Below are 24,109 nucleotides of genomic sequence, written 5' to 3'. Positions count from 1 at the left end.
GGCTCCGAGCCATCAGCCCAGAGCCCGACGCGGGGCTCGAACTCACAGACCGTGAGATCGTGACCTGGCTGAAGTCGGACGCTTAACCGACTGCGCCACCCAGGCGCCCCACTAGAAAACCTGTTCTAAATAACATAAGTAATAAACATAAATAACATGATTTATGAATAAACATAAATTCACAATGTTGTCCATTAGATATAGATTCTGTTTTGACTATATATTTTTACATGTTTCTTTCTCTTCCCTTATCCATCCATTAACACACCAGCTTACTGTGTATACATGGATGGTGTCCTAGCTCCAGTCTTCAAAGATATTCTATCAGGTAGAATGAAAATAAGTGATAACAGTATCATAAGGTTTTTGCTGGATTGGGTGGATATTCCCCTCATCTGCTTGGGTCAGTAGGAAGGCTTCAACCAAGAAGGCCTTCAGGGTGTGACTTGCAGGTCCATCAGGTTTCCAGGCAAACACCCATAAGAGAGCATTTTCTCAGCCATAAATTTATTTTCCCATTATCTTTTGACCAAAAGCAGACTACCATTCAGAAGCCAAGTGTTATTTTTCCTTGTGTCCTCAGTAGCAGTTAACATAGTTTTCAATAAAAACCTGACAAATAAATGATAAAGTCAGAACCAAGACATTCACAAATATTTCTTGGCCATATAAAACAAAAATTTTAGTAGTACTCTCAAACCGGTCTTTGATCTTCGTCCTTCACTTCACTACCTGCTCCCCCATAACCAAGAGACAGAGTAGAACCAAGTTAACTTGGAATTGTTTAACGATGGCAGCCAGGCCTATGCCAGGGGACTTGCTTGTTAAAAACAAAACCCACACTTCCAAGAGCTTTGCTGGTCACTGAGTAGAGGCAATTGGCACTTTTTGGCAATTGTTAATTGGCAATTGGCAATTGTTAATAAAGGGCACTGGTCTCAGAATCAATATATCTGAGTTGTATATTAGCTCTTGGGTTTGCTGATTGATTGAAACTGATCCTAGCCTTAGTTATCAGTCAGGAGAAATAACATTTACTTCCCAAGGTTGTTAGGTTAACTTTGTGAAATAATACATAAAAGTACATGAAAATGTTTTGTACACTCTAAAACACTATATAAACAGGGTCCTTTCCTTCTTCCTCCTACTTTATTTTTTCTTTTCTAATTAACTGAAAAGTACAAATCTGGCCTAAATTGATCTAAGACTTTGTTGTCTTGTTTTTACAAACACAATGGAAAGAGAAAGACAATAGAGTAATTTAGAAGAATGATAATTAGAAGTTGGAAGTGGTCCACTTTTTTCTAAGAAAGAAGAGAAATCCAGTTGGAAATTGCCAGGCCTTGTCAGTTGCTCCATCATAATGGGAAAGGATGGATAGTGAAACCAGTGGAATTAAAAGTACAGAGAGACTTAGTTAAAACAAGGATCAAAGAAACCAGAAGGAAGATCAGCTGATACATGAACATAAAAATAACTTGTACCTGTCCCTCCAGCTTAGCAGTTTATCTAGTTAATTTGCATTGCAGCACAATAAGTCTAGAATTCAGTAAAGGGCAGGAGTTTTGTTTTGTTTTGTTTTGTTTTGTTTTGTTTATTCATTCCTTCTCATGGAAATCTCAACAGTTCCACTTTCTTCCCCCTGCTGTTCTTTTCCTCACGAAAATCATAATTCTCTATAGTGGGAGGCCAGTAGTTTTCAAACTTTTGAATTTTTTTAAAAAATAGAAATCTAAAGTAGTGTTAAAACAAATCCGTGTGGGAGCTGTTTTGTTAAAAACTGGGAAGTGGATGGATCAAGGCCACCAAGCCTCCACCCATCTCCTTAGGGCTCCGGCAGCATAGTTTCAAAGTAATTGTTGAGGATTCTTTGCTCCTATAAACATTTTACATATCAATATATATATTTACCCCCCTTTCTCAGGTTAATAGCTTGTGATAATAGTTATTATCATGAGGGTATGGGTAACAGGAAGCTTGAGAAACTGAGTGGGAGTGTGTTCCTAAGTTAATCTCAGATGTGAAATAAAAATACTTAGTTTAAATATGCTGCCGTTAACTGGTTTTTCAGATTTGGAAAATCTTTAGGTTTTAACTTTATTTATTTTTAAAATTTTTTAAGTTTTTTTTTTAAGTAATCTCTACATCCAACATGGGGCTCACACTCATGACCCCAGGATCAAGAGTCACATGCTCTTCCGATGGGGCCAGCCAGGCGCCCCTTATAGGTTTTAATTTTAGATAGAATACTCTTAAATCTTTATGAATGTGCCAAGAAAATATCTGTCTGTTAATATGGGGCAAAGAAAGTGAAAAGGAAAGTTTCAGTGTCACTAAGGTCGCTCTTTCACTTAGCCCTCCAACTAGCTGCCAAATTAGGTGATATTATTCTGTTTTCAATGAAGATCCTGAAACTCACTGAAATTAAATAATTTGGCTCCAAGTATGTGAGCTGGGCCTCAAGCCAGTTCATCAGATTCCAAAGCCTGCATTTTTGGTACTGCAGCTGACATTTAATTACTTCCAGTTTTAGGGGAATTCATTTCTGTAAATTTCCCATTTGCTGTATGGTTATAATCCCTGGCCCTTAAATAAGAAATCTGATTACTTCTTGTCAGTGACGTTAGTATTAATTTAGATTCTTGGTGTTTTCCAGTGTTTTCTCTAAATGATAGCAATAAGCTATCTATGCTAGAATTATCTTGAGAACCAGGAATAGTATCAGATCCATAGTAAATACACTGAAAGCTTCAGGTTTAGTTACAGATTTTCTGTTTCAGGTACTTGGATATTTATTAATGAAAACGTCAATTCTGAGAAAGGTAATTTTCATTACCATTTTAGAAACAGGCAAGAGAATTTGCTTCTTTCCTCGAATTGCCAACAGTGGAATGGATCATCATGAAGGCCATTGAGCCTGGACCACACATTTATAAAAAGTCTCACATTAGGACTTTCAATATTATCTGTAGATGAGATAATAATATTAGCCACTGTTAGCTGTTGCTGTTCAAATAATTAATGTATAAAAGGTGTAAAGGATATTAATAATCTCCCTTTTCTCTTGTTATTCATTCCAGTGAGTGTGATCTTCCACACCTTTCTTCATGAATGTACACATATCTTTATTTTTTATTTTGTTTTTTTAAATGTTTATTATTTTTTTTTTCAACGTTTATTTTTGGGACAGAGAGAGACAGAGCATGAACGGGGGAGGGGCAGAGAGAGAGGGAGACACAGAATCGGAAACAGGCTCCAGGCTCTGAGCCATCAGCCCAGAGCCCGACGCGGGGCTCGAACTCACGGACCGCGAGATCGTGACCTGGCTGAAGTCGGACGCTCAACCGACTGCGCCACCCAGGCGCCCCTAAATGTTTATTTTTGAGAGAGAGAGAGAGAGAGTACAGGGGAGGGGGAGAGAGAAAGACAGAGGATCTGAAGCAGGCTCCAGGCTCCATGCTGTCAACGTAGGCCTCGAACCCACCAACTGTAAGATCATGACCTGAGCCAAAGTCGGATGCTTAACCGACTGAGCCACCCAGGCACCCCAACACATCTTTAAGTAAGGAGATAGAACTTGCTTTTTTCACTTAATAATCTCATGAGGATGTCCCTTTCCTTGTGGACATTCAGGCTGTTTCCAGTTTTTGCCACTTGAAAGCTATGCTGCAACAAACATCCTTGTATGTGTGCATGTCTCCTTTATTGATCTTTTTAAGTTTATTTATTTATTCTGAGAGAGAGAGAGAGAGCACATGCACATGTGTGAGCGGGGAAGGGGCAGAGAGAGAAGGAGACACAGAATCCGAAGCAGGCTCCACGCTCAGAGCTGTCAGCACAGAGCCCGATGCTGGGCTCGAGCTCAGGAACCATGAGGTCGTGACCTGTGAGATCACAACCTGAGCTGAAGTCGGACCCTCAACCTACTGAGCCACCCAGGCGCCCCGACTGTAGAGTGATTATAAAGCACACCCATGGGACACCTGGGCGGCTCAGTGGGTTAAGCTTCCAACTTTGGATTTTCGCTCAGGTCATGATCTCACAAGTTGGTCACACTGCGCTGACAGTGTGGATTTGGCTTGGGATTCTCTCTCTCCCCCTCTCTCTCTCTGCCTCTTTCTCTCTCTCTTTCTCTCTCTCTGTCTCAAAATAAATAAATAAAACTTAAAAAAAAAGCACAGCCATGAAGCCACTACCAAATGCAAGAATAAAACATGATCAGTGTCCAGAAGCCACCCCCAGGATGTGACATCCTGGTGACATCTCCTGTCCCTCCACTGGAGATCATTTCATTCTTCAGATTTCTTCTGTTTTTCTTTATAGTTTTGTCATTTTGAATACATTCTTAAAAATGTGGTTAGCCTGGCCTATTTCTGACCTTTATAGAAATGGTACCATAGTTGTATATTCTTAAGTTGGGCTTCTTTCACTCACCAAAGAGATGCCACAGGACACAGCCATGTGCAGCAGCCATCAGACTCCGGGTGGGGTCCCTCACACTGAGCACCTGTGTGTTGTTGATACTTGGTTACACCAATAAACTTTGTAAGATGCATCCATTGATTGTAGGCAACTCTGGCTTGTTCATTTTCATTTTAACGTATGCATTTACCACAGTCTCTTTGGCCATATAATCATTCTCAGCATTTCTGGACATTACAGACAGTGGCATGTGGGTGGCCCTCGTGCAGAGGTGAGTGCCTATCCTGGTGAGGTAGAGGGGAGGAGGGTGCTTCTTCACCCTGCATTCCGGTCTCCTCACCTGTTAGCATTGTGAAGTATTCCTGCTGCCCTACTTTCTTTCCATCATTTGGTGTCTTTAGATGTCTTTTCCCGATTTTTCTTCAGACTTTGTTATTTTTCAGCTTGATGACTCTGTAGTGGAATGTGATTGTGGTTTAAATTGCAATTCCTTGACTACTTGCTGAGGCTGAGAAACTTTTGCTATGTTTATTGGTCCTTTCTGTTTCCTCTTTGGTCTTTTCCGGTCTGTTGCTTGTTTTCCCTTTGGAGTGCGGAGCTTTGTATATTCTGAATAGGAGTCTGTCAGTGGTTCTATATGACTTATGTGTCATATAGGTGGTATGTCTGTTCTTTTTTATTAGCTGAATTACTTAATTTATCAAAGTCCTCAATCTTTTCTTTTATGGTTAGTGCTTTCTTTTATTTGTTTATGAAATCTTTTCACACCCCAAAGTCATGAATGACACTTCAATTTGGGATAGCTTTTCCAAAGCAGAACTGCTTAGGCCAAGAACACGTAACTAGACTTGTTTTCATGACCTTACAGGCAGGGCCACACGAAGCATCATAAGTGACTTTGGAATGACCCTTAGCTCTCCTGGGACCACCCCTAGCATAGTGGGAGGCTGGGTCTCCTTCCCCCAGGTCCAAGAAACCTGCTTATGGGTAATGAGATTAACCGAGGCACCAAGGGAGACCATGAAATGTAAAGACGTCAAATGTGTGTTTAGAATTACAAGGGTTACCATTTATCGTATGTCACATATCATGCTGCATATGCACAGTGTGTATAATCCTCAAAATAACCCCTCAAAGCAAATATTATTTTATCCATTTCACAGATGAGGAACTTAAAGCTCATCAAGAGTAAATATTTTACCCTAAACCCACCTTTAAATGGCTCCAAGTCATCCTGTTACAGCATCCTGAAGCATAGCTTGATTGTACTTGAGTTGCAGTTAGGGGTACAGGATGGTGTGGCCCATCACAATTACAGACAAACCACCGTCCCTACCCTCAGTTACTGTCTGTGATTGGATGCGATGGGGTGGAGGTAAGGCATTAGAGCCCCCCAGTGCAGGCTGCCTCTCCAATGACATATGCTCAGAAATGCTAGTTTCAGAACTGGGGGCTTACATTGCTTCCTGCCCCAGTAGTGTGGGGGAAAGGTCCTGTACCTCTGTGTTTCCAGCACCATAATTTTCTGCCTGAAACTGTGCACGCAGTAGTGCAGATTGATTTACTAACTAGGTTGGAGCCCACTCACTTGGTAAAGAGCATTTTATTGTTTTCCTATTCACTATTTGGCATGCCATTGTCAATTATTCAATCTTATAAAGAGTATATGAAGGGAGACCACTTGATATGTAAAGTCATGGTAATAGATTGCTAAGGAAGCAAGTTTTTCATTTAAGTGTCAGCACACTTGTGATAATGTTTGGTAAAAAATGTGTATCTATCAAAAAATATGGGCTGACAGATTTTGTGTGGAAATGTGGGTGTTCCTGCCTCCACACTGGTGAATAAGTAGATGACATGACACTTTTGAAATACCACCTGGGACATGAGAAAGACCTAGAACTTGGCAGAGTTCTAGACAGCAACATGTTGGAGGAATTTTTATTTCCCTTATAATGGTGTGTGTGCATTATTTCCTGCTAAGGTAGACCAGAAACATGCAAGAACTTGTTCTATACAAAACCGTGCTAGTTAATGTGTGTGTGTGTGTGTGTGTGTGTGTGTGTATATTTTTTTTTTAAGTAGGCTCCACACCCAGTGTGGAGCCCAACACAGGGCTTGAACTCATAACCCTGAGATCAACACCTGAACTGAGGTCAAGAGTCAGACGCTTAACAAACTGAGCCACCTGGGTACCCCTGCATTAGTTAATATTTTTATAGCCCAAATCTCGAAGAAAGAATAGAGATTGAGAAGGACGTTTTTTTTTAATTTTTTTTTTCAACGTTTATTTATTTTTGGGACAGAGAGAGACAGAGCATGAACGGGGGAGGGGCGGAGAGAAAGGGAGACACAGAATCGGAAACAGGCTCCAGGCTCTGAGCCATCAGCCCAGAGCCTGATGCGGGGCTCGAACTCCCGGACCGCGAGATCGTGACCTGGCTGAAGTCGGACGCTTAACTGACTGCGCCACCCAGGCGCCCCGAGAAGGACATTTTTTAATAAAAGTAGATATCCTATAAACTAAGAGGCATTCCATATTTATAAATTTATCTTACATAATCATAGCAGTTTAATCAGTGATTGAAAGGAGTAGAGCAAAAGGCTTAATTTCAGGTGTGTATTTAATTTACTTTTTTCACTTTCTCCAACAATCTACAGTTTGAAAAGTACCTTCCTGAAATTCTGTGGACTAACCTTGGAAAATGTTATTCCCTACATCTATAAGGTATTTTGGGGATATTCTTAGTAGACAAATGTGTCTGGGGTCAAAGTGCCCCATTTGATGCCCTTGCTGGCTACTTGACCTTGGGAAAGGTATGTCCCTGCAGGAGACTAGCTAGAGGGCTACATAAGTATGTGTGTACAGGTGCTGAGGTCCAGGCCCAGCTAGTGGTACATCCACAGTAAATACAACCATCTCAGCGACATTACTAAAAAGCTGTTATACAGTATGCATTGTTACTTTCAGTATCTCTCTCGTCACCAAAGAAGGTTTAAATCTGAAATTGCTTCTTGAAATTCAGTCATCAATCACAACAACCTTTTCTGAAAACTATCCGTGTCTTTTTACAGATGTGTATGTAAACTCAGATGAAAAATATGTCTTTTTCCTAATGTTAATGTTCTCCTTAGCCTCAGCACACTTATACCTTCTGTCCCAGAGTTCAGGGTGGGCCTGTGCAGGGCCACAGACTCCCTGCCGTGGGTCAGCAGCATGCCTGGCTCACCTGGGATGTGGAGGCACCCATGTGGGAACATGGAGCTAGTGCCCCATGTCCTGCCTGTCTTGACTTAGAAAAGGAAGAGCGGGCATTGTAAAGGAAGGGTGTGAAGGACTGTCTAGCTTTCCCCAGTCTCTCTCCTCTTTCCTCCCAGCTCTGATACTGCTCAGTGGGTCCCATGTAAACTTTCCAGTGAAGATGACAGCATCACTATTTGATTACAAAAGTACTCAACCTTTTGTTTTCCAGAAGCTTTGGGATCAGCTCGGGTGAGAGCTTCTAGTAAAGGAAAGAAAGATGATATTTGTAGCAAAATAATTAAGCAGAGCCGAAGGGGTGTGACACTGGACACATTTCAGGTCAGGGTTGAAGGTCTCTTTGCTAGAGATCCTTGTCTCAAGGTAGTTAGACTTTTCAAATAACAACTTTATTGAGATGCAGTTTACCCTCCATAAAACTTACCCTTCTAAAAGTAAACCATTCAGTGGGTTTTATAGTCACAAAGCTGTGTGAGCATCATCACTGTCTAATTTCAGAACATTTTTACACGCCAGAAAGAAACCCCGTACCCATTAGCGGTCACTTCCTGTTCCGCCCAGCCCCTGACAAACATCGTCTGCTTTCTGTCCGTATGGATTTGCATATACTGAACACCTCATACAAACGGAACCATGTGTACTGTGGCCTTTCGTGCCTGGCTTTTTTGCACTTAGTATAATGTTTTCGAGGCTCATCCACGTTGTGGCAGGTAGCAGTGCTTCTTTCCTTTCATGGTTGCCGGATACGCCATTACATGGATATACCGGACTTGCTTATGTTTTCACCAACTGATGGACATTGGGGTTGTTTCCACTTGCTAGCTATCGTGAATAATAATGACTTACCCTGTGAGCACTCATACACAGTTTTTGCACGGACACAGTCTATTTAGGGTAGATACCTAGGATCGGAATTGCTGGGTCACTGCCAAACTGTTTTCCAAAGTGACTTCCCCAATGTTACTATCTTACCAGCATTACATTTTAAATCACCGGTTACCTAATCTTGTTAGGATCTCAAGGTTTCCATGGCTCCTATCGATTTGTTAAGGATCTCCTGGGCCATCTAATAAGGTCTTCTCTAGTGGATCAAACCTTTTTCAAGGAAATGCATTTGAGTGTCCTGACAAATGCTTGTTTAATTCATTCAAAGTTCTCTTTTGAGTGTACGAAGGTGACATAAAAGGACATAATGGGACATAAGCTGCCTTCTGGAAGACAGTCTTTTTTCTTCTTAAATTAGGTCAAAACTGTATTTATACTTAGCACAGAGTCTGACACTGGATTAATTAAATGAATAGGTGTGATTAGGCAAAAGAAAATCAGAAACCATAGGTTTCTTAAAAGGAAAGTCAAGGGCTTATGAAAAATTCTCAAATGGAAGCATTGTGGGACAAGAAAGCCAGCCTCCTGAGAGTGGACCCGATGTGCCTGTCCTCTGCGGAATCCTCAGCAGCCAGATGGGGATGTGCCCAAGACGCACGTAATGCCTGGATGGTGGTGTAAAGGCATGTGGTCTGGCCACCCCGTGCTCACTGGAGCACCCAACTCCTCCCCAGTCACTTTCCAGTACTGCACGGGGAAGGCACACAGCACACTGGCACCTGTCACACACAGCGAGTTGCTTCAGGCTTCCATTTGAGAATTGTTCGTAAGCAGGCTGATTTCAGATGGCGGCAGGCCTTGGAAAAAAGAGGATGAGGTGGGGTTTAGGTGGGGTGGCGATGATGTGCTCTGGGCTCCTGGGCTCCGCTCTGCTGCCCAGGTCAGTGCTCTGAGTGCCCCCAGTGCCACCCCAGCAGCAAGCTGTCCTCAGGCATAAACAGCGTATTAGACAATGAAGGCACATCTTTAAAGAGTCTTCTTATTGAACCTTGAAGATACTTGACAATCCCTCTACAGTCTGAGAAAGACAGGGAGCGAATCACTTTTTATGCTGTATTCACTTTGGGTGTAGGAGATACGTAGTGAAGGTTTAATATTTCCTTCTTCTCTTCGAGCATTTTCACTTGTACCAAATAAAAGCAGTCATGCCTAGAAAGATGGTCTGTGCAAGGTGACTTACACACTTGCCTTTATGGAGAGGGGCTGTGTTGTTCCCGTCCCCTACCACCTGTAACATGACACATGACTAATTCTGTTGCTGCAGCAGGCATGTCCGCACACACCCCTCCTCCCAGCCTGTCCAGCACAAGCCTCCCAGGGCTCTCCTGTTACCATTCTCACTTCTAGGACCTCCTGGGGTGCAGTGATGCCTGTGTTTATGGAGCAAGAGGTAACTTTGACCCAGATCATACGTGTCACAGGAGAGTTTTAAATGTCACCAGATCCTGGTAGGTTGGTTTGATCTGGAGTTGGCTTCAGCCTCAGGCTGTTGGCGGTGGCGCCTGGAACTTCTGTGCTCTCCCCACGGAGTGGTTTGGCCATGGCGTGGGTGGTCTGCAGGGGGTGACATCCCATGGAGTGTGGTGGGGTTGCGTGGGTGCTCTGCAGGGGGTGACATCCCGTGGAGTGTGGTGGGTGTGGTGTGGGTGCTCTGCAGGGGGTGACATCCCCTGGAGTGTGGTGGGCGTGGCGTGAGTGGTCTGCAGGGGGTGACATCCCGTGGAGTGTGGTGGGCGTGGCGTGGGTGCTCTGGTGGAGTGTGGTGGGCTGACGTGGGTGCTCTGCAGGGGGTGACATCCCGTGGAGTGTGGTGGGCGTGGCGTGGGTGATCTGCAGGGGGTGACATCCCGTGGAGTGTGGTGGGCGTGGCGTGGGTGATCTGCAGGGGGTGACATCCCGTGGAGTGTGGTGGGCGTGGCGTGGGTGATCTGCAGGGGGTGACATCCTATGGAGTGTGGTGGGCGTGGCGTGGGTGGTCTGCAGGGGGTGACATCCCGTGGAGTGTGGTGGGCGTGGCGTGGGTGATCTGCAGGGGGTGACCTCCTGTGGAGTGGCATGGGCGTGGCATGGGTAGTCTGCAGGGGGTGACATCCCATGGAGTGGCGTGGGTGCTCTGCAGGGGGTGACATCCCGTGGAGTGTGGTGGGCGTGGCGTGGGTGCTCTGCAGGGGGTGACATCCTATGGAGTGTGGTGGGCGTGGCGTGGGTGGTCTGCAGGGGGTGACATCCCGTGGAGTGTGGTGGGCGTGGCGTGGGTGATCTGCAGGGGGTGACCTCCTGTGGAGTGGCGTGGGTGCTCTGCAAGGGGTGACATCCCCTGGAGTGTGGTGGGCGTGGCGTGGGTGCTCTGCAGGGGGTGACATCCCATGGAGTGGCGTGGGTGCTCTGCAGGGGGTGACATCCCGTGGAGTGTGGTGGGCGTGGCGTGGGTGCTCTGCAGGGGGTGACATCCCGTGGAGTGTGGTGGGCGTGGCGTGGGTGATCTGCAGGGGGTGACCTCCTGTGGAGTGGCGTGGGTGCTCTGCAGGGGGTGACATCCCCTGGAGTGTGGTGGGCGTGGCGTGGGTGCTCTGCAGGGGGTGACATCCCATGGAGTGGCGTGGGTGCTCTGCAGGGGCTGACCTCCTGTGGAGTGGCGTGGTCGTGGCATGAGTAGTCTGCAGGGGGTGACATCCCATGGAGTGGCGTGGGTGCTCTGCAGGGGGTGACATCCCCTGGAGTGTGGTGGGCATGTTGTGGATGCTCTGCAGGAGGTGGCATCCCATGGACTGGTGTGGGCTTGGCCTGGGTGCTGTGCAAGTGGTTTTAACACTGCAGGAAAAGGAGCCACCCCTGCAGACCACAGGCACCTGGACGCAGGCAGTGGAGGACACGTGGTGGCTACAAAACCTCTGTAAGAAATACTTTCTTTTTATCTAAGTTAAACTGCTGTGTCTTACTAGAAAGGGTAACCTTAAGTAAGTCAATTAATTTGCTATGATTTTTTAAGCCTTTTTTTTTCATGTTTATTTCTGTTGAGAGAGAGAGGGAGAGAGGGAGAGAGAGAGCACGAGCAGGGGAGGGGCAGATAGACGGGGAGAGAGAGAATCCCAACCAGGCTCACACTGTCAGCACAGAGTCCGACGTGGGACCTGAACCCACTTAATGTGAGATCATGACCTGAGCCGAAACCAAGAGTCAGACTCAACCAGCTGAGTAACCCTAATTTGTGCCCCTAATTTGCTGTGATTTTTATCTGTACAAAGAAGGTTGTAAGTGAAACTTAATATATGTAAATATGTTTACATATTAAAACAGTCCTTGGCCCATAGTAAAATTACCAAGTAATTATTAGTAGCTGTTACTATTATGCTTATATCTGGATTTTCAAGAGGGAATATCTTTCTAAGAAAAGAGGATTTGGTGGCACCTGGGTGGCTCAGTTGTTGGAGCGTCCGACCTCGGCTCAGGTCGTGATCTCAAGGTTCGTGGTTCGGGCTCCACATCAGGCTCTGTGCTGACAGCTCGAATCCAGGACCCTACTTCGAATTCTGTGTCTCACTCTCTCACTCTGCCTCTCCCCCACTCATGCTCTGTCCCTCTGTCTCTGAAGAATGAATAACTGTTAAAAAAAAATTTTTTTTTAAAAAAGAGGATTTGTTGGGGCGCCTGGGTGGCGCAGTCGGTTAAGTGTCCGACTTCAGCCAGGTCACGATCTCGCGGTCCGTGAGTTCGAGCCCCGCGTCAGGCTCTGGGCTGATTGCTCAGAGCCTGGAGCCTGTTTCCGATTCTGTGCCTCCCTCTCTCTCTGCCCCTCCCCAATTCATGCTCTGTCTCTCTCTGTCCCAAAAATAAATAAAAAACGTTGAAAAAAAAATTAAAAAAAAAAAAAGAGGATTTGTTGCCTTTTCAGGATTTCTAGAGTGGTTTTGAACACCTACAAGTGATATTCCCCTACCTATTCTCATACCTGTGTTCTTGCACAGACGTTAACAATGGTCCCTGCAGGAGTAGTCACGTTAAGACTGCTTCACCTTTGCTGTTCTCTTTGGCACGGACAAGATGTTCACAGTGTGGAGTGCAGGGCCTCCTCCCTTGGGTGAGCAGGTGTGCACCCACCCCCCAGGAAGACATCTTCCTCAGGATCCCCATAGGTCTGGCTCAACACTGCCAATTGGCCTGCTTCTAGAACTACTGTATTCTTTATTTTTTCATTTTATTTTTGAGAGAGAGAGACCAAGCACGAGTGGGGGAGAGGCAGAGAGAGAGGGAGACACAGAATCCAAAGCAGGCTCCAGGCTCTGAGCTGTCAGCACAGAGCCTGATGCAGGACTCAAACTCACAGACAATGTGATCATGACCTGAGCTGAAGTCGGACGCTTAACCGAATGAGCCACCCTTGCGCCCCTAGAACTACTATATTCTTGTTGGGTGTTGGGCCACAAGAAAGTATAAAGTGATAAGAATTGTTATATTATTTGCAAGTAACCAGATGCATTGATCTAATTTTATAAAGAGTGGAAAGTTATCTTTATAACTGAAAATAATATTCCTGTCTAAGTTGAGCACTATTAATAAGGATTCAGGAAAAAGGAAGAAATTATATCTTAGGCTGCATTGAAATTGTATCTAAACATACAACTGACCAGAAATGCCTGAAGCCTATTGTCAGGCACATAGAGCCAGTGCTATGAGGTGGAACATGTGTGGCCTGTGTCTTCTCATGGTGGGCGGCCATCGTCCAGCATACACAGGGAGACAAAGACATGCCAGGAAGGTAGTGGACTCAATCTTGAGCAACACTGAGGTTTAAAGAACAGTTGCAACTTCTTGGTCTCAGGAGCCCATTATACTCTTCAAAATTAATGAGACCCCAAGGAGATTTTCTTATAGTGTGGGTTATATTGATTAAAATTTACCGTATTTGAAATTAAAATGGAGAAAACTTGAATATTGATTACTTCACCTAAAAATCCCAATAATGAGCCCATTAAATAATAACATAAATAGTATTTTTATGAAAAATGTTTTCTTTTTTTTTTTTTCAACGTTTATTTATTTTTGGGACAGAGAGAGACAGAGCATGAACGGGGGAGGGGCAGAGAGAGGGAGACACAGAATCGGAAACAGGCCCCAGGCTCCGAGCCATCAGCCCAGAGCCGGACGCGGGGCTCGAACTCACGGACTGCGAGATCGTGACCTGGCTGAAGTCGGACGCTTAACCGACTGCGCCACCCAGGCGCCCCAAAAAATGTTTTCTAAAACAAAACCACTTTAGTGAGAAGAGTAGTATTGTTTTATGTTTTGCTGATCTCTTTAATGTCTGGACTAATGGAAAACAATGGAGTATCATTTCTGCTCTGCATTCAAACTGTTGTAGCATCATGCATCCTGTGGCCTCTGGAAAACTCCATTTTGCACACATGAGAAAGGAAAATAAGGTCTTAGAAAATAGTTCTGGCCATGTGGGCCACCTGAAAGGGTATCCCCAAGCCCCTCTTTGAGAAACATGGGTCTGAAGTATTCCATTTTTCAGATAATCTGTGTTGCAGAGTTTAAGTGCTACTATAATAGTAGGTATGGAGAAATTACCAACCAATAGTAGGAATGGAAAAAATTGCCATTTCCAATGGCAAATTTCAGGAACATTGTATACCCAAAATATATGCTTGATTTAAAGAAAACAAAAACAAACAAAAAAAAAAACCCTAAGTATGAACTAACTCAGTGGACCAGGTTGCCTTCCTATTATAGTTGATATCACCATTGTAGTTTAAATCTCCTGGAGCAAATTCCACTCTATCCGCACCCAAAAGAAAGTGGTTCAGGCAATCTTAGATTACTCAGGGAACACTTGGGAGTAGTATGTAGATGAGACTATCAGATGGGGAAAATAACTAAGAAAACAGGCCAAGCAGGCAGGTCATATCAGTTAACAATCTGGTATGCAGAGGGGAAAACCTGCCCCCTTTGCTTTCTTCCAGTGGACTGGAGGCCATGAACGTCTTCGTTTCCCTTGCTTCGAGTGGTTGGTTTTCCAGATAGCGTTAATTATCTACTAGTCAAAATAAAGAAGATTGGATATAATGAAACCAGAGGAAGTCAATCATTTGCTGCAGCAAAACATCTATAAAATTTGTGTGGAAGTATGTAAATTTAGCATTGTTTCAAATGGCATTGAGGCTGGAACGCCAGTTCCAGTTGTACATGTTTCTGACATTCCTTTCTGATATTGTCCCCAGCCACCCTCCTTACTCTCGCAGCCTCCTTTTCAGTGCCAGGCAGAGGGCCTGCTGTTGCTGCTACAGGACTAACCCCAGGACTCTTTAGCGCATCACATGACCCAGAGCACGGAGAGCTGCCTTTCTCAGCCACAAGTTCTCTAAGTGGATGTACCACTGGTGTTCTCTGAGCATGCATAGCTTACTCAATTCCATGCACCGTTCTCGCACAAGGATGGGGTACGTTGGCTCTTACTAACCCCAGGAGAGACATCCAAGTGTGGACACCATTTCAGATTCTTATGCCAAATTTATGAGACTTTTTTCTGGAGATGCCCTCAAGTTGGTCCCCTCCCCCTAGAAACTCCTTTGTGTACTTCTACTTAGATTTTAACAGTTTCTAGAATATTCCCCAAATAACAAACTATAGGCAAGAAAATGAATTTTTTTTTCATTCTGAGAAATAAGTGACTTTGCTTCTTAACCAATACCCAAAGCCCTTTGCAGCATGAGAAGAAGTCTTCGGTCAGCCACGCTTATAGATCATTCTGCGGAAGGCATTTAGCATAGATGGTCGGCTATTTCTAGCTGCTCCATACTGTGGCACTTTCATAGAAAGGACATATATCTTGTTCCCACTCCTCTATCAGCCACTGCAAACTTCACCTTTACCTAACACTGGAGATTTGGGAATCACATTTCCTTCTCAAGCAGAGACACACGTCAGCAAGGAATGCTAGCATTATAAACTGGAGAACCACCAAATCCTAGAAGGGAGGAAAGTGAGTCCAAGAGAGATTTCAGGACTTGCCCACATTATGTATGAAAGGTGTCCTCTCTATACCCCATTCTGCCTCCAGCACTCCATCAAAGCAAATCCCATCTCCAGCAGCATTGGTGGGATTGGAGATGTGTACCCCAAGGCATGATGGGGCAGTATTCCCTTCTGAACAACCTTCACCTCTATTGCAATCCTAAGTTTCAATCAATCTCTGGGACCTTAATTAGATTTAAAAAGTGTGATACTCTTCATTCTATTGTATCTCTCCTAAGGAGTCACTCCAGGAACTTTTTCCTAAGTAATCTAAGAAGGCACCTTTTAGGGGCGCCTGGGTGGCGCAGTCGGTTAAGCGTCCGACTTCAGCCAGGTCACGATCTCGCGGTCCGGGAGTTCGAGCCCCGCGTCGGGCTCTGGGCTGATGGCTCAGAGCCTGGAGCCTGTTTCCGATTCTGTGTCTCCCTCTCTCTCTGCCCCTCCCCCGTTCATGCTCTGTCTCTCTCTGTCCCCAAAATAAATAAACGTTGAAGAAAAAAAAAAATTAGAAGGCACCTTTTATACTGTAACCAGTTCCAGTTAGGGGTAGCGCTTGCTTTAGAGAGTGGAAGAGTTGAAAACCATTTTAAAGGAAATCTCATGCCCCACATCCTGCTTATGCTGTTGGTCATAGAGGTATCTTCGAAAAAGAGTATACTTTGGGGGCACCTGGGTGGCTCAGTTAGGCGTTCAACTTCAGCTCAGGTCATGATCTCACAGTTCGTGAGTTCGAGCCCTGTGTCAGGCTCTGTGCTAACAGCTCAGAGCCTGGATCCTGCTTCAGATTCTGTCTCCATCTCTCTGCCCTTTCCACCCCCCCCCCACCCATGCTCTGTCTCTGACTCTCTCACAAATATGAAAAATAAAACTTGAAAAAAAAAATTTTTTTAAAGGAAAAGAGTATACTTTGCAATTATGAATAGTTGTATCACTAGTTTATTCTATGCTAGTACTTTACACACCTAGACTATTTATAAGAAAGTGGGTGAAGGCCACACAGGATCTCTGTACTATCTTTGCTACTTTCCATGAGTCTATAATTAGTTCAAAATAAGGTTTTTTGAAAAATCAAATGAATTACTGATTAAATAGTTTAAAATAGTAATAAGTAATGGTGAATTAAATTATATTACTTTTGGGGGACTTTATTTGAATGTACCTAAAAACACCAGTAATAGCAATAGCAGTTACCATTTATGCCACAGTCAGGCACAAAGGATACATTCCATACAGAATGTATGGAAACATGGAAACGTCCACAGTCCCGTGGCTGGGTGGATCACAGCTAGGCTCAGACCAGACCTGTGTGAGACTAAAGACGATGTGCTCTTCACTTTAAGATACTTCTCTCCATTGGTTACCACTGTTTTGTTTGTTGTTGTTTTGTTTTGTTTTTTAATTTTACTTTTTATTTTTTAAACTTTACATTCAAATTAGTTAGCATATAGTGAAACAATGATTTCAGGAGGAGATTCCTTAATGCCCCTTACCCATTTAGCCCATCCCCCCTCCCACAACCCCTCCAGCAACCCTGATTGTTCTCCATATTTATGAGTCTCTTATGTTTTGTCCCCCTCCCTGTTTTTACATTATTTTTGTTTCCCTTCCCTTATGTTCATCTGTTTTGTCTCTTAAAGTCCTCATATGAGTGAAGTCATATGATTTTTGTCATTCTATGACTGACTAATTTCACTTAGCATAATACCCTCCAGTTCCATCCATTGCAACATAGTTGCAAATGGCAAGATTTCATTCTTTGATTGCTGAGGAATACTCCATTATACATATGTACCACATCTTCTTTATCCATTCATCCATCAATGGATATTTGGGCTCTTTCCATACTTTGGCTATTGTTGATAGTGCTGTTCTAAACATGGGGTGCATGTGTCCCTTCAAAACAGCACACCTGTATCCCGTGGATAAATGCCTAGTAGTGCAATTGCAATCCAGTAGTGCAATCCAGTAGTGCAATCCAGAGTGACTGCACCAGCTTGCATTCCCACCAACAATGCAAAAGAGATCTCTTTCTCCGCATCCTCCTCGCCAACATCTGTTGTTGCCTGAGTTGTTAATGTTAGCCATACTGATAGGTGTAAGGTGGTATCTCATTGTGGTTTTGACTTGTATTTCCCTGATGATGAGTGATGTTGAGCATTTTCTCATGTGTCGGTTGGCCATCTGGATGTCTTCCTTGGGGAAGTGTCTATTCATGTCTTTTGCCCATTTCTTCACTGGATTATTTGTTTTTTGAGTGTTGAGTTTGATAAGTTCTTTATAGATTTTTGGATACTAACCCTTTATCTGATATGTCATTTGCAAATATCTTCTCCCACTCTGTCAGTTGCCTTTTAGTTTTGCTGATTGTTTCCTTTGCTGTGTAGAAGCTTTTTATTTTGATGAGGTCCCAGTAGTTCATTTTTTGCTTTCGTTTCCCTTTCCTCCGGAGACATGCTGAGTAAGAAGTTGCTGCAGGCAAGATCAGAGAGGTTTTTGCCTACTTTCTCCTCGAGGATTTTGATGGCTTCCTGTCTTACATTGAGGTGTTTCATCCATTTTGAGTTTATTTTTGTGTCTGGTGTAAGAAAGTGTTCCAGGTTCATTCTTCTGCATGTCGCTGTCCAGTTTTCCCAGCACCGCTTGCTGAAGAGACTGTCTTTATTCCATTGGATATTCTTTCCAGCTTTGTCAAAGATTAGTTGGCCATACATTTGTGGGTCCATTTCTGGGTTCTCTATTCTGTCCCATTGATCTGAGTGTCTGTTCTTGTGCCATGGTTACCACTGTTTTAACACAGCCCCAGCTTTTTGGTTTTCAAAATAGATTATAAAAGTGTTGTATATGTTCTATTAAAATTTCAAAGCATCCGAAAAGCATAAAAGTGAATATAGGATAAAAAAACCAAGTGTTCTTTTATAAATCATTCCAGATATAAAATTTCATGTTTCCAAATTTTTTTAAATATGTGTAATAACTTACAAACAAAATTGGATTTATAACCCCACACATTGTTGGGATATAAAATGGTGCAGTGCCAGCACTATGCACCACAGTTAGGTAGTTCCTCAAAAAGTTAAACACAGAATTACCATATGACCCAGCAAATTACTCCTAGGTTATCTGCGTAAGAGAATTGAAAACATGTGTCCACACAGAAACTTGTATATGGATGTTCATAGCAACAGTTTTCATAACAGCTGAGAATTTGGGAAATAACCCAAATGTCCATGAACTGATGAATGGATAATAAAATGTCATTTATCCATACCATGGATTATTCAGCCAAAAAAGGAATATAGTACTGACACATGCTATAACATGGATGAACCTTAAAGACATGATGCTGAGTAAAAGAAGCCAGACACAAAAGACCATATTTAATATTATTCCATTTGTATACAATGCCCATAAAAACAGCAAGTAGATCTGTAGCAAGAGTGACTGCTGACAGGCACAGCACAGGGTGTACCTGGGATGGTATTGGCATGAGGAAACATTCTGGAAGTAGACAGTGGTGAAAGTTCCACAAGTCTATGAATACAGTAAAAACCATGCAGTGTACACTTCAGAAGGATTAGTTTTTTGGTATGTGACATATCTCAGTTTTAAAAATTAGATTTAAGGACACTTGGGAGGCTCAGTTGGTTAAGCGTCTGACTCCTGATTTCAGCTCAGGTCATGATCAGGCTCATGGGATCAAGCCCCAAGTTGGGCTCTGCACTGACAGCATGCAGCCTGCTTGGGATTCTCTCTCTCTTTCTCTCTCTGCCCCTCTCCCACCCACAAGCACGCAGTGTGCACACGCTAAATAAATAAACCAACAGTTTAAAAACTAAATTGAAAAATAAAATAAAAATTGTGTTCTGCTGTAAAGAATTTGGGATGCTTATATTATATCACATCTCACATAGAAGGGAGTATAACTCTTTCCATGAGCTGTCAACAATCCTCAGCCAAAATACTAGGTACTCATTTTCATGGTAAATATAACTTTTTTATGAAAAATGAGTATACATATATATATACATATGCATGTATATATATAACAAAATACAATTTTAACCATTTTAAGTGTGCATTTTGGTAAATATAATTTTAATATGTGCGTATATCTTGATGTCTTCCCATTTAAATACTACCCTGTTGCTATAAATAAAATATAGCTATGGAAGCTTTCTAGTTTTCTGAGATGTGACCCAAATTTTTCTGCAGATTCACTTTATGCAATCTATAAATTAAGATATATCCTAAGAAATTTATTCTGGCAAAATGATGTTTTCAGATTTTTTTTCATATTTTTTTACCATAAACTGGATGACTTTTTCTGTATGTCCTTTTCCCCCTCTATTTTAATTAAACATATATTTTACAACTTAAAAAAAAATGAAAATATAAACTTTTGGTGGCATCTACCCATGAGATAATTTGTTTGTTGTTTTAAACATATTTTAAAGGGATGGCTTTTTAGAAAGAATGAGTTTCCTATGCAACAAAGTGAAACCTGATACAAAAATGAATGGGAAGGACTGAAGTGAGAAGAACAATACACTGTAACTGTGCCAAAAGTTAGCTTCGGCACAAAGTCTGTCCCAGTCAGAGGCTGGAGTCATTTCGAGGGATGTGCGTGCTGCCTGAGACAAAAGCTGTAGTTCACAGAGCCATCTGAATCACATCTATTTTTCAAAACGGTAGAGAAGCTGATTTTTTATAAGATTTTTTTATTTAATGCATTAAAGTATAAATGTGTAACCGGTCCAAACTTTTAAAATTAGCCACTAGCATCCTCTAAATAAGTAAGCATCATTAAATTCAAAAAGAACTTTTCTAAGGCTATATTCATAGTATAGCACTTGTCAAAGAAAATTCCAAGGGAACACTGCTTCCAAAAAGGACTTCATGGTTATAAATTGAAGAAACTTCCATTTGTCCAGATCTTACATGTATCTTTTACACCAGGTTTTCCAGAGTCTCCCACTCCAGTGTGTCTGGCTAAGCCACAGGTAGGCTGCATGTGACAACTCTAACCCACCATAGAACCTTGTCTTCTTGGAGTTTATGGACTCCACACAACAGAAACTCTAAAAATTTAGGAAAATCGATAAACACTTGGTCACTCTCTGGAAAGTGTTATTTTCCTGTTCTGTATAAAGAATCATCTTTTCATCATACCTTTAATTTGACTCTGTTCCTTCACAAAGAAGGTCACTCTGGGGTTAAAATCTTATCTTCAACTGGGAAATTTTTGAACAGAAAACAGCATAGAAGTTAATAGCCTAAGGGCACTTGGATGGCCTAGTCGGTTAAGTGCCTGACTCTTGATCTCGGCTCAAGATCTTGGGGTCGTGAGATCCAGCCCTACGTAGGGTTCAGCGTGGAGCCTGCTTGGAATACACTCTCTCTCTCTCTCTCTCTCTCTCTCTCTCTCTCGCCCCTACCCCCCTCAAAAAATAAATAAATAAACTTTAAAAAAAAGAAGCTAATAGCCTAAACAATTAGCAATATGAATAATTACAAGAGCATCAGATGCCCAACATGTTGAGTACTTATTCTGAGCATAGAAACCCTAGTAGATGCTGTACTCGCAGTATGTTTTTCACCCCTTGCAGTAACACAACAGGTGTGTACTGATCTCTCCCAACTTTACAGAAGAGGAGACGGAAGGTGCAGGAATTAAGCAAACTTTCTTAAGGTTTCACAGTATATAAAATGCAGAACTAGAACAAGAGACAGGTCTTGTTGCAAGGCCCATGCTGTACCCGCTCCGTCGTAAACGAGGGGCTTGAGCAAAGTCTTAGCTTTGCCTTTGAAATGTAGTCAGGTCTAAGGTGAGAAATGGACATATTTATTGGTGTAGAAAATTACTGTTTGCCTGCCAACCTTGCATTTCTCCAGACTGCAAATAGGAAATGAGCATATCAAGTGTGTTAGGTCTGATTTCTGCAGTGAAGTATGTAGGTGTTTGTGATAGCTGGGTGTCAGTTCCTCATCTGCCAAGTCTCTTGACCAGTTTGTCTGGGCTGGCACTTCTCTGCAACCAGGACAAATTGATGCCCACCCACTGGGGAGCTCACATCAAACAGTGAGAGGACGGCAGAGGAACATGACTCAGGTGGCATGCTCCGGGAAAAGAAAGGAGCCAAGCCAGGAGCAGGAAGTACTGGGCACGTGGCAGACAGAGAGCAAGAGGCAAGTCCGTGTCCCATGTCCTTCCTGCCACCCCACCCACCCCCGGGGAGAGACATCATGGGCCCACCCCATTCCTTAGTCTTGGGGAAGGGCAGTGAGAGGTCAAATGAGCTTACCTCTGCACCTTCCCTGACAGCTTTTCCTGACCTTAGGCAGCCCTGGGTCCCCCAGCCCTGTCCGTCACTCACACAGACAGCTGCAACAGGGTACTTCTCAGAATTAATCAAGAGAGGGAGAGAGTACATTTTCACAGGCAATCCCTTTTTACCATGTGTTACCCACATTTTGCTTATTTGTTTGCTTGATTTTGACCCAAAACCTAAAAATTCACAGGAATGCTATTGAGCTTGGTGTTTGTCACAGGCCATGCCCTACGATTCTATTGAAATTAATTTGAGGAACCCAAAGGGGGTGGGGAGGTGCTTGTGTTGTCTAGTGCAAGCTAAGACCCTCATCTTCAGGTTCTGAGTTGTTCAGTTTTGTTAGCTGCTAGATCCCAAGCACCTAAAACTTGCTGTTAAACATTGAAAGAAATAAGAATATATAGATATTTACTCACACATGCATTCGATCTTGTTGAGAGAGCAAAATCTAAGAAGGCTTTGTGAGATGTGTGTGTATGTGCACACGTGCGTGCATACCAACTAAAACGGGGGGGGGGTTTAGTGTGATAAAATGTAAATAACAAATTTTCCACCTTAACCATTAGTAGTGTCATTGAGTACATCGCACTGTTCAACATCCATCACACCCCTCCAGCTCTAGAATGTTTCCATCTTCCCAAACTAAAACTCCATGACCATTCAACACTAACCGCCTGTTTCCCACCCCCTCAGCCCTTAGCAAGCATCATTCCACTTTCTGTTTGTACAAGTTTGATTGCTCTAGGAACCTCATGAGTGGAATCATATAATATTTGTCCTTGTACGTCTGGCTATCTTTTTTACTTTAGATAGCTTATTGATAATTTTTCTTCTTATGAGTAATACATACCTATTTGGAAAAAGATAGGAAACACATAAAAGCCAAAGGAAGAAAGTGTTACTTCTAAGCTGCACTCAGATAACCACTGAAATCATTTGTATATCTTTCAGTACCCTTTTCTTTTGGCTTATTACACGTAGGTATGTGCATAGATACATACATAGAGAAAGACATTATAGTTTGTTGCCTGCTTTTCCATTAGCAAGGTATCAGAAACATTTTCCCATTTTCTTAAACACTTCTATGTAACCACTTCAATGGCTGTACAATACTTGATTGGAGGGGCGCCTGGGTGGCGCAGTCGGTTAAGCGTCCGACTTCAGCCAGGTCACGATCTCGCGGTCCGGGAGTTCCAGCCCCGCGTCAGGCTCTGGGCTGATGGCTCAGAGCCTGGAGCCTGTTTCCGATTCTGTGTCTCCCTCTCTCTCTGCCCCTCCCCCGTTCATGCTCTGTCTCTCTCTGTCCCAAAAATGAATAAACGTTGAAAAAAAAATTAAAAAAAAAAATACTTGATTGGGGAGCTGTATCACAATGTAATGGACAAACTCCTTCCTGTTCTTGCGCGATTTCAAAGGCCCGTTTGTCTGTGTGACAGTGTCTTCCCCATCCGAATCAGCACACATCCTGAATGGTGTCTCCTTGGCATTAGGGATAGTACCTGTTAAGCAAAACTGCACATGCCCAGATCATGAACAGGCACTTAAGTGATGAATACCATCAACAGCATCTTTTTTTTTCCCAGGACAGCAGGGCTTTTCAGCTTGATTGACACCATGTGGCCTCCAGCCATGCCTCTGAAAGCACCTGGCCGTGGCCAAGCCCATGAAGAGGTAAGCCAGCATCTGAGGGGCTTCCCCTGACTGACACCTGCACCATGCCGGGTGCTGAGTCAGGCCCCACCCACAGTTCACATCCCCGAGAAGCCGAGGTCCAGTGACTATCAGCCAGGAGGACAGAGATTCAGACTAGTTCACCTCAGTCTAAAGTCCAGCCTCTGGCTGCTTTCTTTGCTATGCCACACTCCATTCTTCTTGAGGTTAATTTATGACGATGTCTTAAAACCACAACCACTGCATGCCATTGTAATAATTAGGGTCTTAGCCTCGTACTAAATAAGACACAGGGTGTTTTCCCCTCTGCCTCCCAGATACTGTTAGGACCAACATTCAGTTACCGATTAGAGCACAAACTCATATAATGTGGTAAATAAAACCCATGGTATTGGTACAACTACCCGGTTAGCCAGGGACTTCCCTTCTACTGCATCAAATTGTTTATGGTAGTTGCTCACAGGTAGTAAAACTGACTGATTAAAATGTGTCCCTTCTTCACCATCCTCAAATATATCCACCAGAC

The 24,109-nt window shown here is 43.2% G+C and overlaps 1 protein-coding gene across 2 annotated transcripts in view; it reads left to right on the top strand.

Annotated features, from left to right (window-relative positions):
* The window catches only part of SPIDR (scaffold protein involved in DNA repair), a 509,957-nt gene that overhangs the window by 451,418 nt on the left and 34,430 nt on the right, over positions 1 to 24,109 (top strand). For both annotated transcript variants that reach the window (XM_030304272.1, XM_030304271.1), the window contains exon 12: positions 23,496 to 23,583. In XM_030304272.1, the coding sequence (XP_030160132.1) occupies positions 23,496 to 23,583 (88 nt within the window). The remainder of the gene's footprint in view (positions 1 to 23,495; positions 23,584 to 24,109) is intronic.

The sequence above is a fragment of the Lynx canadensis genome, chromosome F2 (assembly GCF_007474595.2).
Source record: "Lynx canadensis isolate LIC74 chromosome F2, mLynCan4.pri.v2, whole genome shotgun sequence".
Taxonomy (NCBI): domain Eukaryota; kingdom Metazoa; phylum Chordata; class Mammalia; order Carnivora; family Felidae; genus Lynx; species Lynx canadensis.
The sequence above is the reverse complement of the archived record's forward strand: the minus strand, read 5'-3'. Positions and strand labels throughout refer to the sequence as shown.